Raw genomic sequence first — 13,909 nt, 5'->3', positions numbered from 1 at the left:
TAGTTGAGGTTCTTCTTGGGTAAACAGCAAAGCACCTCTGTAAGTCGCTCTGGAGAAGAGTGTCTGCTAAATGTTTTAAATGTAAATGTATGAAGAGACAGTTGCTATCAATCAGGCTGCTGAACAGACAACAGCACAGCGTACCTGTCTAATTACTGAAGGAACATCAATGAGCAAAAGTACCTGAAAGCTATGTGAAAGTAAAAGAGAAGAGCAAGGCCAGACCGTGTGAGAGCTTAAACTCTCTAATTAAATTTAATGTGAATTTTCTTTTCTTTTCTGTAAATATATTTTTCAGCTCTTTATTACCTTTATTACCTTTAGTACTTTCTACTTTTTTTAATTTATCCCCTACCCTATTTATTGTTTAGTGTCATTTTCCTTTAGTTTAAGACTGTGTTCTGTGTTTCTTTGTTACTTGTCATGCGTGTTGCTCTCACCAAGACAAATTCCTTGTATGGGTAACATACTTGGTGAAATAAAGAGATTCTGATTCTGATTCTGATTCTGATTCTAATGCTTTTCTGAGCAGTTCATTCAGCAAAAAGAAGGCAGCAATCATCTGTAGAGTCTCTCCAGCCTGTATTCATTCAAGCAACTGACTGACATCAGAATCACAGAGTCTGTAGTATATCCTATCTATAGATTCACTCCCAGCAGAAAGTATTAACACTGCAGGCTGAGAGCAGCTGACTGCTGAACATGCCAGAGTTTCTCACCGGATTGATGTTTAACGTTACAGCAGCTCTGGGCGTGTGTATCTCGCTGACTCTCTTCCATCCACAGCAGCTTGAAGATTGCATCAGTAAACCAAAGTTCAAAGCAAGAGGAAACGGCTGTGGCAGTCATGTGATAAAGACAATGGCTTGGAAGCCTAGACAGCCAGCCAAATTACACAACCGAAGAACTGACCATTGTGCTGACGCTAAGCTAAACTCCCCACCAGCAGCTAACCTAGGGCTCTGCACTAGGGCTCTACAAGCTCCCTCACAGACAGTCATCACACCTAATGGGAATGAATACACAGGTTAGATTCAGGCTATAACATTTAATAGACCCCACATCTTTGGTCTTACTCACTCACTTACTCTCATTTAGCAGGCTGATGATCCTCCACAACAGGGTGCTTCGCATCAGTGACACTGCGTGTAATCGGTTGTTTTTTTTTTTATTGGACATTATTATAATAAGGGAGCTACAAGGAATCTTATTAATAAAGATTCACCGAAGGTTCTCTAGAGAAATGTGAAACAACCAGGCTGGTTTTGCAGCTGCGCTTCCATGTGTGGATGGTGCGAGATTGGGAAATTCATGGCACGTCTTAAAATGTCTCCAGGGTTTCCAACAACTTCTCAAAAGGAAAGTTTGGGTTCACCATCTAAGCCCATAAACATCACTGTCCGTAGACCCGGCTCCTCTTGATGGAAAGATGTGTATAAAAAGAACCTGTGATTGAACCAGGTCTTAGGATGAGACCGATAGAGCAGTCCAGCCTGAAATATGAGTGGGATAACAAGTAGTTCAAATCTGGGCCTTGCAGGGGAGTGAGTCGCGTGGGGTGTTTGCTGTGGGGTAAAGGAGAGGGGAGTGAGTCGCGTGGGTGTAGGAGAGGGGAGTGAGTCGCGTGGGGTGTTTGCTGTGGGGTGTAGGAGAGGGGAGTGAGTCGCGTGGGGTGTTTGCTGTGGGGTGTAGGAGAGGGGAGTGAGTCGCGTGGGGTGTAGGAGAGGGGAGTGAGTCGCGTGGGGTGTTTGCTGTGGGGTAAAGGAGAGGAGAGTGGGTCACGTTGGGTCTTTAGTTTTGAGGATGTCAGCACATTTTTGGAAGATTTGGATGTGGGCGGAGCTGGATGGGGAGTGATTTTTGATTGGATACAAGCAGAACTGAATCAAGTACATTGGACGAGAAGAATATGGTCCAGATGAGGACTATATAAAGTGCATACAGGATTATTCAGAATTATTCAGACGGCCTTGGGGAACGCTGGCTGTCTCAGACTAGCGCGTTATTTATTAGTGCCTTAGTCTTTAAACCTGTATTTGTATTCTGCCTTTTATTTATGCTTCATTTCTCTAAGAGCGTATTAGCTGATTGGCTCTCGTCATGCAGCTTATGGATTACAGTTACAGTGGAGGATCTACAGGTGCTTCTGCCATGGCTTTTGGTTTTCTGGATAGTTGCTTCAGGCTCTAGATGATTAGACGACCTAAACTAGGATGATGATAATAAAACCAGCTGCAATAACATGTGATCCCTGACTGGACCATTCTGTTTTCATCCCAACGATTGATTAATGCAGATTGATTTTAGAAAAGAATCTGCAAATCTCTTTAAATAGTCTGTGTTAGCGCTATTCAGTTAGCATAGCGAACTCACTTGAGAAGCTGCGGGCTCACAAAGGACAGCAGGTCTTGTAGCAGTTTGAAGAAGGCGGACTCTATAAGCACCCATTTGAAGGTTTTCACAATGCTGAGAACAAGCCAGGAATGAGGATAATCAGATTCTCCATCCTCCTCCTCCTCCTTCTTCTTCTTCTTCTTCTCTGTCCCTTCACTTCGCTCCACCTGGAAGTTGAGAAAACGAGAGTCTTTATGAATTCAATAAGAATTTAACTAATAACTAATATGATTAGTTTAGATCAGATTTTATCAGTGGTATTAAACAGTAATCTGATCTACAGTTTACAGTAGATTGGACGCTCCCCATTCACAGAGAGCAGTGTCTGGTCTCGCGTGACTGGAAATAACTGTCCAGGGTTGCAAAGATGGCTGCCGAGTGGACAGACTTTCCTAGGGCTGACTAGGGCTACAAATAAACCATGGTATTAAAAGGAGGGTTACCATAGCGATTACATTTGCTGAATACTGGTACTGAAAAGAAATGTGACCGAACAGAGAATCCCACAATCCTGTGCTGTTTACTGTTCAGTTTTAAAAACCAAACAACCTTCAAAACCCGGTCATGCTGCTAGCCATCGGCAGCCGAGGCCCGAGAGAGCACGTTTGGCCTTGCTCTCTCCAGGGTGGGTAGATGGTGCTCTCTCCCCGTCGCTGGCTGGTGGGTTGGAGCCGGGTGTGCGGTGCTTCCCTCAAGGAGCGTTGGTCGGTTGCCCAGTGGTTTTGCATCGGCGGCAGTTTGAAAAATGAGAGGCTTGACGGTGAATGCTTCAGAGGGGGCGTGTGTTGGTCCGACCTCACTAGTGTCGGGGGCATTGCACGTGATGAGGGGTAATGTAATAATCAAATAAAATGTATTTTAAAATACTAACAAAAAAACAATCATTTGATTAATGGAGAAATAAAAACAATAATGGAGAAATAATAAACAGATTAATCCATAATGAAAATGATCATTACTTAGAAATAAAATTGTTTAAAAGAGCTTTACAGATTTCGTATTTATTTATTTATTTATTATTTCTTTTCTCAATAGAGACCTTTACATCTACTATTATTATTACTATTAATAATAATATAATTAGAACAAAAAGATTTATTAACAACAAGAAGATATACTTTTATGTTTTTTAGAGTTTTATGGTTTTACGAAATACTGTAAAACCATAAAACTGATATTTTCTGAGATGGATATCACACACCATTGCAACATGGTATTGCATTATGGTATATATTGGAAAATGTGTGATTCCATGAGCTAATGTGAATCTATCAGTTCCTTATAATGTATCAGAATTTTATGATAAATGGACCAATAGAAATGCTCCAAAAAGCTGCTGTTGTGGAGATGTAATACCTTTGGCTGGCAGTGAGGATATAACCAGAGGGTTCAGTTCTCTGCTCTTACCATGACCAGGACATCCCGACTGACCCCTCTGGCCAGGCCGCTCTGCTCAGGCTCCAGATTGGATTTCCTCTTCTTGCTCAGCTTCTTCTGCAGTCTGCTGCGAGCTTTCCTCAACTCCTGCCTCATGATGTTCTCGAAGTGCTGGCTGATGTAGCTGGTGCTGTCCTTCTCATTCAGCTCCCACATGTCCTCCTGAACCAGAGGCCTCTTGTAGCCAGTGAAGATCATCCTGGCAGGCAGATATTTTATCAGACCCAGGTACGAAGTAATAATCGTAGATTCAGAATTCTGCACCACCGAGAGCCGAAGCTTCCTACCTGTTAAACCAGTTGAATGTGATCCTGCTGAGAAATGGAGCTCCGACTTCTGGACTCTAAAGGAAGCAGAGCGTATTAAGAGCTTTGAGCAGATCTGACCATTTATAAATATATATTTGCGTTTAAAATATATATATAGAATATATATATATATTAAAATATACATTTTTTAAGTTTACTACCTTTTTTGTTATTTCTTGAAGGTCAGGAGGAACATCAGCAATGGCAGACAAGATCAGAGCGGCTAGCTTTAGCCCGAAGGCTATGTAGAAAAGGTAAAAGTGGGGGCGATCAACTATTTCTCCCTGAAGAAACAAAAAAACTCTCTTGAGAAATCCTCCATCACAATGATCCTCATTCAGACTCTTGTTATTTGACATGTGGTCTGCACTGGTATACGCAGCTATATCCCCCCTTTACCCCAAATTCAATAAGACACGTTCCCTAAGTGTCCTCTAGAGATGCACCGCGCGATGGACTGGCCATTCAATCCCCCATTCAATCGTTCCCAACTGGTTCTGTGCCGGTCACAGAGGTCACCATGGCTCTGACCTAGACGGCTCCCTACTGACCTTTCTTACAGGCCCTGTGTCGTCCATCTGCACCGTCTAACAGAGCGCTCGCCGGCCTTAGGGATTCTTCGAAAAGCATTCTTCACTTATTATTATTATTTATTATTATTCATCATTGAGCACAGCCAACAGGAGGGCAGCTAGCATGTCTTGGACGAAGTCCAACAGTTTAATCTGTCCCAGCGTTCAGATTAACCCTCATTTCACTGGTTTGGTTGAGTTATGGGTGCATTTAGCAAAAGGGAAGCAGCCTCAGCCATTGATTACACCACTATTTACACTCCTGCACTCTGTTACCTGCTTTAGTGGGCAGTGCTGGCTCAGTGGTTAGAGCTCCGGGCTTTTGATAACAGGGTTGTGGGTTTGATTCTCGGGCTCGGCAAGCTGCCACTATTGGGTGCTGGAGCGCTGGAGTTGACTTCCCCCCACTCTGGGTGTGTGTGTGTACTCACTGCCCCTAGTTCACTAGTGTGTGTGTTCGCTTCCACAGATGGTTAAATGCAGAGGACACATTTCGCTGTACAGTGACAAATATGTGCACCTTTACCTTTAGATCCAATATCTATAGAGTCTTTTTCAAGCTTCAGATGTGTGTGTTCAATCTACATCAGCTAAAAGATGACAGAAATGTTTTTGTATGCTGCATTTATCATTTTTATAAAAAATAAAATAAAAAAAATTAAGCTGGAATTGACCAAAAATGGAATCGGACAGTCATATATATATAAAAAAAAATTAATTGGAATCGGACAAGAAAATTAGAGATCAATGCATCTCTAGTTTCCTCCTTTAGTTCTGAACTTGAGCAATACTGTGATGCAAGCTGCTTGTTAGTATTGTGCTACTGAACATGCGCCAAGAGCCTCACTTCCTGCCAGAGGCCTTCATTAGTTCTCTGTGGTGCAGTATCCTCCATCAGCTGTACATGGCTGTACCCCCAACAGGCTGGAGATGCCGGACAGTGTAGCCAGTGGCCCATTTAATAAGAACCGAAGTCACTGTCCCTATTCACCATCACCCCTGGGGACCCCTGGGAACCCCACTGAATCAAACTTTTTTTGTGATATTAAGCCAAAGTTTGCATAAAAGAATGGACAGAAATCCCTACACTCATTTTAAACCGTGATGAGATGCTAATTTATCCCAAATAACATTGACCTTGAGTACGTCACAGCTCCAGACGATAGAAGCAGTCATTGTGCAACCTGATCTGTTCATTTCTATAGACAACATCATACAGAGGCGAGTGTGTGATCATTTAGGCGTCCGGTTTGATGATGCTACCCGATATAGGCTTCGTTTCCTTGTTCGCTAAAGTAGCCTTAGCATTAGCTTCAGTGCAAAACTAAACTACATTTGGGTTAGGTTCACTTCAACGTTAGATCAGCACCTCCTTTAAAGCCTCTCTCAGGAGGGTCTGGAAAGGGAAGATCTCACAGATGACCAGCAGCAGCCAGAAGATAAAGAGGCTTCCAGAATCGACAGCTTTCTCCCGGCGTCTCACAGCTTCATGAAGGAGCATCACCAGCAGCTACAACCAAAGCCAAAGAAAAAGGAGGAGGATAGATAGGGGATAAAGGAAGGATGTCCCTGGGACAGCATGTTCTGACAATAGTCACATTAGTCCAAGCTCACCCAAGACACTGCAAAGAGCGAGGGGTTAACAAACAGGACTGCTGGGTTCTTCTTCTCGTCCGCAGAACTGTGGTCTTCACCAAAACTGAAGGCCAGCTCAGAAACGGCAGTCAGGATAAGGAGACAGGCCGAGATCTGTGGGGCAAATACTTTTTTGTGAATTTCCTGGATCCACCTGGATCAGGTTGTTCCCCCCCTTACTTTATAGCTGCCCAGACTGCTTCTCAGATGTACCTGCTTGCAGACGTAGAGTTTGGACATCGGAGCTTTGGGTAGGTTCTTCTGGAAGAGAGTGGTCAATTGCCAAGGAGCACAAAACCACAGGAAACCCAGCGGCACCCACACCAACACCGTCCTCTCCACACACACCGGCAAGTCTGGATCGGGCCGATCCAGGAAGGAGGCATTCTGAAACACACAACAGTAAACCATCTGTATTTGAGCTTTTATTAGAAACACCTACCTGTACTTGCACTGACTGTCCATTTTAAAGGACATATAGGTCCAGCAGTTCTGCAGACGGAAATGTCTTGATAAGAGAGAGGGTCAACAGAGAATGGTCAGATTGGTTTGAGCTGACAAAAGGCTACAGAAGCTCAGATAATCATTTTCCACAATTGTGGAGAGCAGAAAAGCATCTCAGAAGGAACAACAGCAACGCCAACTTTAAGGAGGATGAGCTACAACAGCAGAAGAACCACGTCAGGGTCCACTTCCGTCAGCCAAGAACAGAAAGCTGAGGCTGCAGAGGCTCAGCACAGGATCACCAACACTGGACAGCTGAAGGCTGGTGACCGGAGAAACATGGTCTGATGAGTCTGGAGTTCAGCTGAGGAGCATCGTACAGATGGTAGAAATGGACAGAATTTGGAACCAACAGCTTGAATCCATGGACCCAGCTTGGCACACGACTGGACCAGCCAGTCCTTCCGTACTTGATGGCTGTGGTCAAAAGCCAACCTGCATCACGAGGCCTTCCAGCTAGGCAACCAGTATGACCAAGCTTAGTTAGCTTAGCATCTCAGGTGGTTGACTAGTATGACCAGCAAAACCACTGTAACACTCTGAAATCATCACAGATAATCTAAAACCATCTTAAACCGTTTAATACCAATTTAAACCAATAAAAATCATCTGAAACTAGCTTAGACCATCTGAAACCATCTTAAACCATTAAAAACCATCTGAAGCCAGCTTAGACCATCTGAAACTAGCTTAGACCATCTGAAACCATCTTAAACCATTAAAAATCATCTGAAGCCAGCTTAGACCATCTGAAACTAGCTTAGACCATCTGAAACCATCTTAAACCATTAAAAATCATCTGAAGCCAGCTTAGACCATCTGAAACTAGCTTAGACCATCTGAAACCATCTTAAACCATTAAAAATCATCTGAAACCAGCTTAGACCATCTAAAACCATCTTAAACCGTTTAATACCAATTTAAACCAATAAAAATCATCTGAAACTAGCTTAGACCATCTGAAACCATCTTAAACCATTAAAAACCATCTGAAGCCAGCTTAGACCATCTGAAACTAGCTTAGACCATCTGAAACCATCTTAAACCATTAAAAATCATCTGAAGCCAGCTTAGACCATCTGAAACTAGCTTAGACCATCTGAAACCATCTTAAACCATTAAAAATCATCTGAAACCAACTTAGACCATCTGAAACCATCTTAAACCATTAAAAACCATCTGAAGCCAGCTTAGACCATCTGAAACTAGCTTAGACCATCTGAAACCATCTTAAACCATTAAAAACCATCTGAAACCAGCTTAGACCATCTGAAACCATCTTAAACCATTAAAAACCATCTGAAACCAGCTTAAACCATTAAAAACCATCTGAAACCAGCTTAGACCTTCTGAAACTAGCTTAGACCATCTGAAACCATCTTAAACCATTAAAAACCGTCTGAAACCAGCCTAGACCATCTGAAACCATCTTAAACCATTAAAAACCATCTGAAACCAGCTTAGACCATCTGAAACCATCTTAAACCAGCTTAGACCATCTGAAACCATCTTAAACCATTAAAAACCATCCGAAACCAGCTTAGACCATCTGAAACTAGCTTAGACCAATAACAAACATCTAAAACCAGCTTAGACCATTAGAAACCAACTTAAACCATTAAAAACCATCTGAAACCAGCTTAGACCATCTAAAACCAGCTTAAACCATTAAAAACCATCTGAAACTAGTTTAGACCATCTAAAACCAGCTTAAACCATTAAAAACCATCTGAACCAGCTGAAAACCATCTGGACCAGTGAACACTGGTCTTCAGCAGGATGTTCTGGAAGGGGTTTAACAGCCGGGCTAAATTCAATCTAAATGCAGTAAATCAGAGCACGTGCTGTTTAGATGTTAAAAGCTCCAACTGTAAGTCCACCTCGCTGACCAGGCCACCAGACTGTAGCTGTCTATCTGCACACTGTGTGTGTGTGTGTGTGTGTGTGTGTCCGGCGTCCTCCAGCTCTTCTACACCAGCTTCTCAGCACTGCTTTCTGAAGCTGGAGCAGAGCCCATTACGCTCAGCATGTCCCCCTATTCTGGACTCTCTGGACTCTGGTCACTTACAGAACGCACCACAACTCACCCAGAAGGCTGAGCCACAGAACCGGTCCAGTGCGGCGGCCATGAGTGTGTCCCTCCTCGGCACCTCGGGCTCACGCTCCGTTAGACCTCACGCGATACTGTATGGCGTCGGTGAAAGCTCAGCTGACCACCAGCGCGTGTTTCTCCTCAGTGGACCTTCAGCCTCACACCTGCTCTCCACCTTCAGGAAGGGTTCAGCGTTTCAGCAGGAGGAAGTGTCGTGAGGACCACCTGCCCCCACTCAGGTCCATTCTTTCAGTGTGGCTGACCCGTTGGGACTGATCTTCTCAGACTGGAGGCTGGAAACTGACCATTTGACCTGTTTCAGGTAGAAGCAGGACTGTGAGAGCACTTCTCCACTTCATGGGAGTTCCTTATAGTTCTGCTTATTATTTCTTATTGATTACCTTATAATTTAGCATCTTAAGTTTGAATTGGTCTAATAATAATAATGACAATAACAATAATAATAACAACAATAATACCATTAATTAATTAATTAATTAATTAATATAATACATGTTGTGTAAAGGAAAAGTCCAGAATTTAAGTAACAACTACATAAAAAAAAATCAAGAAAATCTGTATTTATGGCAAATCTAAAGTAAGTACCTATATTAACTATATATAGAATATATATATATTTCTGCCTATTATGTCTTATTGATTAACTTATAATTTAGAATCTTACGTTTTATAATAATAATAATAATAATAATAATAATAATAATAATAAATATAATATAATATAATAAATGTTATGTAAAGGTAAAGTCCAGAATTTAAGTCACAACAATTAAAAAAGAAATCTGTATTTATGGCAAATCTAGAGTAAATAACTATATATATATATATATATATATATATATATATATATATATATATATATACATACATTTCTGCCTATTTTTTCTTATTTATTAACTTATAATTTAGCAACCTAGGGTTAATCACTCTAATAATAATAAATAAATATAATAAATGTTTTGTAAAAGAAAAGTCACAACCATTAAAAAATATTGTTTAATATTTGTTAATTTTAACTAATTAAATTAAATCAAATTAAATTACTTTTTTGCCACGTCACATTACACAGGAGTAAAGGGGGTGAAAAACTTGGGTGCCTGGCCCCTCACAGTGGTACAAAAAATAATACAAATGAACAAAATAGAAATACTGAATATTTACACATTAACTTATATACTACACATGTACACACACACACTATACACACTCTACTACACATATACACACACACTATACACACTCTACTACACATATACACACACTATACACACTATACACACTCTACTACACATATACACACACACTATACACACTCTACTACACATATACACACACACTATACTACACATATACACACACACACTATACTACACATATACACACACACTATACACACTCTCTATTTACACTATTGCTCTGGTTTAAACAGTTAGATGTACAGGTCTGATCTAATCTGAATGTTTACATTATTTATAAAAGGCCCTGGATGGGTGTGAGTTCAGGTGTAGTCTGGGTGGGTGGGGAAAGTCTTTGTGGGTGCAGTGTAACTGTGCATAGGGGTCCCAGTACTAAGTGCTGGGTTCAGTGTGTGTGTTTGTGTATGAGTAGGAGCTGTTGTTCATTCAGCAGGATAGCAGCTGTCTCTGATACACAAACATACAATATATACACTTTAACATACACATATATCATATATATATATATATATATATATATTTATGGTACATCCAATAGCAGAGCCTAAGCACTGATACTAACGATCCTTTTGAGAACCGGCGGATTCTTCAGGCAGAAATCCACCGACACCAAGCCATGTAATAAATCAGTCCTTTGAACAAATTTGTAGGAATGATGCTGAACATCTTTCTGATGTTTTGCACCAGAAACCAATGAAAGCATCCAGAAACTACAGTCTGGAGACCCAATCCTCCACACACTCTACACTCTGCACACCAAGTCTTCTCAGAGGAGGAGGGTCTTCAGTCTGGGTTTGAGGACAGCGAGCGTTGGACTCTGCTGTTCAGACACCCAGGGGAAGCTCGTTCCACCACTTCGGTGAAGGACAGTAAAAAGTCTGGACGCTCGTCTTCTGTGGATCTTAAAGGATGGTGGGTCGAGCCGAGCCGTACTTGAAGGCTCTTGGTGTAGATCGGCTTTTGACCGTCGCCATCAAGTACTGGTGGAGGGGCTGGCTGGTCCAGTCTTGGCTTTGTAGGCCAGAGTCAGGGGTCTGAATCTGATGACCTGGGCAGCACTTGAGTCTGGAGGATCACAGTTTAACAGATGGTGGTGATAAACAGACGCATACACACTGAGATTGAGATAAATGCACAAAGACATTTACAGTTCTTACAGACGTCTGCACCTTCACCTGCATGGCTGTTGGTGGTGGTTCAGTGTTTAGAGTGCTGGGTTATTGATTATCAGAGGGCTGTGGGTTCCCTTATCTGTGAGCTGCTACTGTTGGGGCCTTAAGCAAGACCCTTAACCCTTAACCCTCTCATGTAGAGGTGCTGGAGCAGTAAGAGTAAGAGTGACCCCGCACTCTCACCCCAGCTTCTCCAGCATTGTACTATACGAGTATAATTACACTGAAGGTACTTAAGTTACATGCCTGGTGGGCCGTCAAGTGGTGCTAAGGTCTAAAGTGCTAGTCCGAACATTGATGCCGCAGCAATCACTGGCTGAAACATCCAATGATGCTGAATAGCAGCAGCTGATCTAGCACCCATTGCTGGCAGCATCCCGTGTTGGGGGAGTCCTAGATAGTGGGGGAACTGGTGATGAGACTGTAGCCAGGGTGTGGAATCAAATTCAAGCTGCTTTTATCTGTCATGCTAAGCAGCCTCTTGTCGCTCTCCGGTTTTATTCCATGACTATATTAAGAGAACAGAGACACCTTTTTTTTTTTGTTCCCGGAAGCCCATCTTTCCTTCCTCAATAAATGAGCCAGACATTCTTTGAACTGTTGCTAATGAGCTAAGAAAGCGAAGCAGCTGCTAATAGCGCTAGCTAGCACCTGAGAAGAGCGCTCTGAAATGAGCTTCCCTTGGAGGAATAATGACGAAGGCTAGTTGATCATGGCTTGCACCGACTATAAATACATGGAACATGCAGAAATGACTCAGAGGCTCGATATTGTTATGCGAGCAGGTGTGAAATTAGAGCGTATAATGGCTGGAGAATTTGCTTTTAAATGGGAAAGGATTGCAGCTGCTCGGGATCTCAGCTGCTTGCAGTCGTTGGGGTTCTTCAGCTACCCTTTATGTTCAGAGCAGCAGAAAATCCATTACGAATGTATTCTTTTAGCCTGAGGCCTTCGCCTCCTGCCATCATACCCTGTTGTCCCCCCATCTCCTGTAATGCACTGTGAAACATCTCAAATTGATCTTCTCAGGCAGATTATTTGAAGTGATCGATAGAGCATCCTCCATCCAAAATGTGCTTCCAGGTTTCATTCCTCTTCCTGTCCCCTTTGTTTTGTAGTAAATTTGCATATTTAGTGTTGAACTGTGGAGCAGTGGAACTTTTTCTTTGGAGAGATCCATCCAACACCTCTGCAACGAGCCGGAGTGCAGTACAGGATCCAGAACCTAAACACTATATTGACAAAAGTATTGGGACACTTGCTTATTCATTGTTTCTTCTGAAATCATTTTTAAAATAAAAAAACAGAGTTTATCCAGCTTTTGTCAGAGTTACTGTCTCTACTGTCCAGAGAAGAAGGCTTTCTACTAGATTTTGGAGAAGAATTGCTGTGAAGATTTGATTGCTGAACCCAATATAACACTGAATTACTCTGTTCAAAAAGTGCTCATCTTATTCTTCTAGATCATTACAGAGTTTTTACTGTCTGTTACTACGGTACTGAGACAGGGTTTTAGGCCCCTAATCCCATTATCACAGATCATCTCTCTCAGCAGTGAGAGGGTTTTACAGTAGAAGCTCCAGATCTCATCAGAACAGATGCAGCTGAACATAAATCCAGTAAAAAGGAGGAACAAGAGCTTCTCATTCTGAAGAAAGAAAGTAGTGAGATCTTGTCTCACGGTGAGCTAGTCTGAAGAACAGAGCTCGGTTCCTCCAGGGTTCTCCTGGACGCCCCCCAGTCCAGCAGCACAGCGTGGAGGATGTGTTCAACTCCATCATCATCATCATCATCATCAGCAGCAGCAGCAGCAGCAGCTCACCTGATTTACCATCATTAAGCCCTGATTTACCATCAAACCAGGTGTTGATCTGAGGAGAACTCTAAATAATACTAGACTCCATGAGAGAGGAGAACTTTGGAGATGTTCTAATGATGAACACAGTGATGAAGGAGAACCTCCACCACTTTCTGTAGGAGTATTATTATTAGTGTTTATTCTGATATCAGTGATTTACTGAAGAGAGAAACACTTACTGTCCAGATAACATCATTTTCTGGTATTTATTTTTTTTTATGTAACCCGAGACGGACTCAATGCTGCCTGAGCAGATACCTGGCCAGATATAAAGAGACTCGATGTGATTTAGCGTTTCACTGATTAAACAGTGACTCAGCTTCAGTGACTCAGCGAGAAAGCTGTTTACTCACTGCCGGTGAGTTACTGTCTGCTCTCTGTCACAGTTTGTGGTTAATTATTATTACACAGAAGAGAGGATGCCCTCTGGTATGTCGAGAGGGAATGTGAGCAATAACGATAAGTATGAACTTGTTTAAAAAGCAGTTGATTATTTATTTCTTTATTTTTAATTTGTAGAACTAAATAAGTATGGATGAGGGGAGCGATGAGGCAGGCTGCAATTTCCCATCCATTAATCTCTCCTGAAGAGTTTAAAACAGAGGGAAATGGTTTGTTTTGTAATTTGGATCCTAATCAGGCGTGACTGCAGCCTTTCCCGCTAATGGCCAAACCACAGCTGGCCTGAGTGAGTAAAACCAATCAGGTAAACAAGGACAA

At 42.1% G+C, this 13,909-nt stretch overlaps 1 protein-coding gene across 1 annotated transcript in view; it reads right to left on the bottom strand.

Moving 5' to 3' along the window:
- Positions 1-9,122, bottom strand: part of LOC140546711 (ATP-binding cassette sub-family C member 2-like) — a 45,797-nt gene extending 36,675 nt beyond the window's left edge. The window contains exons 1-8 of the mRNA XM_072670095.1: positions 8,938-9,122; positions 6,560-6,733; positions 6,326-6,460; positions 6,081-6,221; positions 4,301-4,423; positions 4,119-4,174; positions 3,802-4,030; positions 2,374-2,561 (exon numbers count right to left, since the gene is read on the bottom strand). Of these exons, the coding sequence (XP_072526196.1) occupies positions 2,374-2,561; positions 3,802-4,030; positions 4,119-4,174; positions 4,301-4,423; positions 6,081-6,221; positions 6,326-6,460; positions 6,560-6,733; positions 8,938-8,979 (1,088 nt within the window). The 5' untranslated portion in view covers positions 8,980-9,122. The remainder of the gene's footprint in view (positions 1-2,373; positions 2,562-3,801; positions 4,031-4,118; positions 4,175-4,300; positions 4,424-6,080; positions 6,222-6,325; positions 6,461-6,559; positions 6,734-8,937) is intronic.
- Between the last annotated feature and the right edge of the window lie 4,787 nt (positions 9,123-13,909).

The sequence above is a fragment of the Salminus brasiliensis genome, chromosome 24, assembly GCF_030463535.1.
Source record: "Salminus brasiliensis chromosome 24, fSalBra1.hap2, whole genome shotgun sequence".
Classification (NCBI taxonomy): Eukaryota; Metazoa; Chordata; class Actinopteri; order Characiformes; family Bryconidae; genus Salminus; species Salminus brasiliensis.
This window is presented reverse-complemented; position numbering and strand designations above follow the sequence as displayed.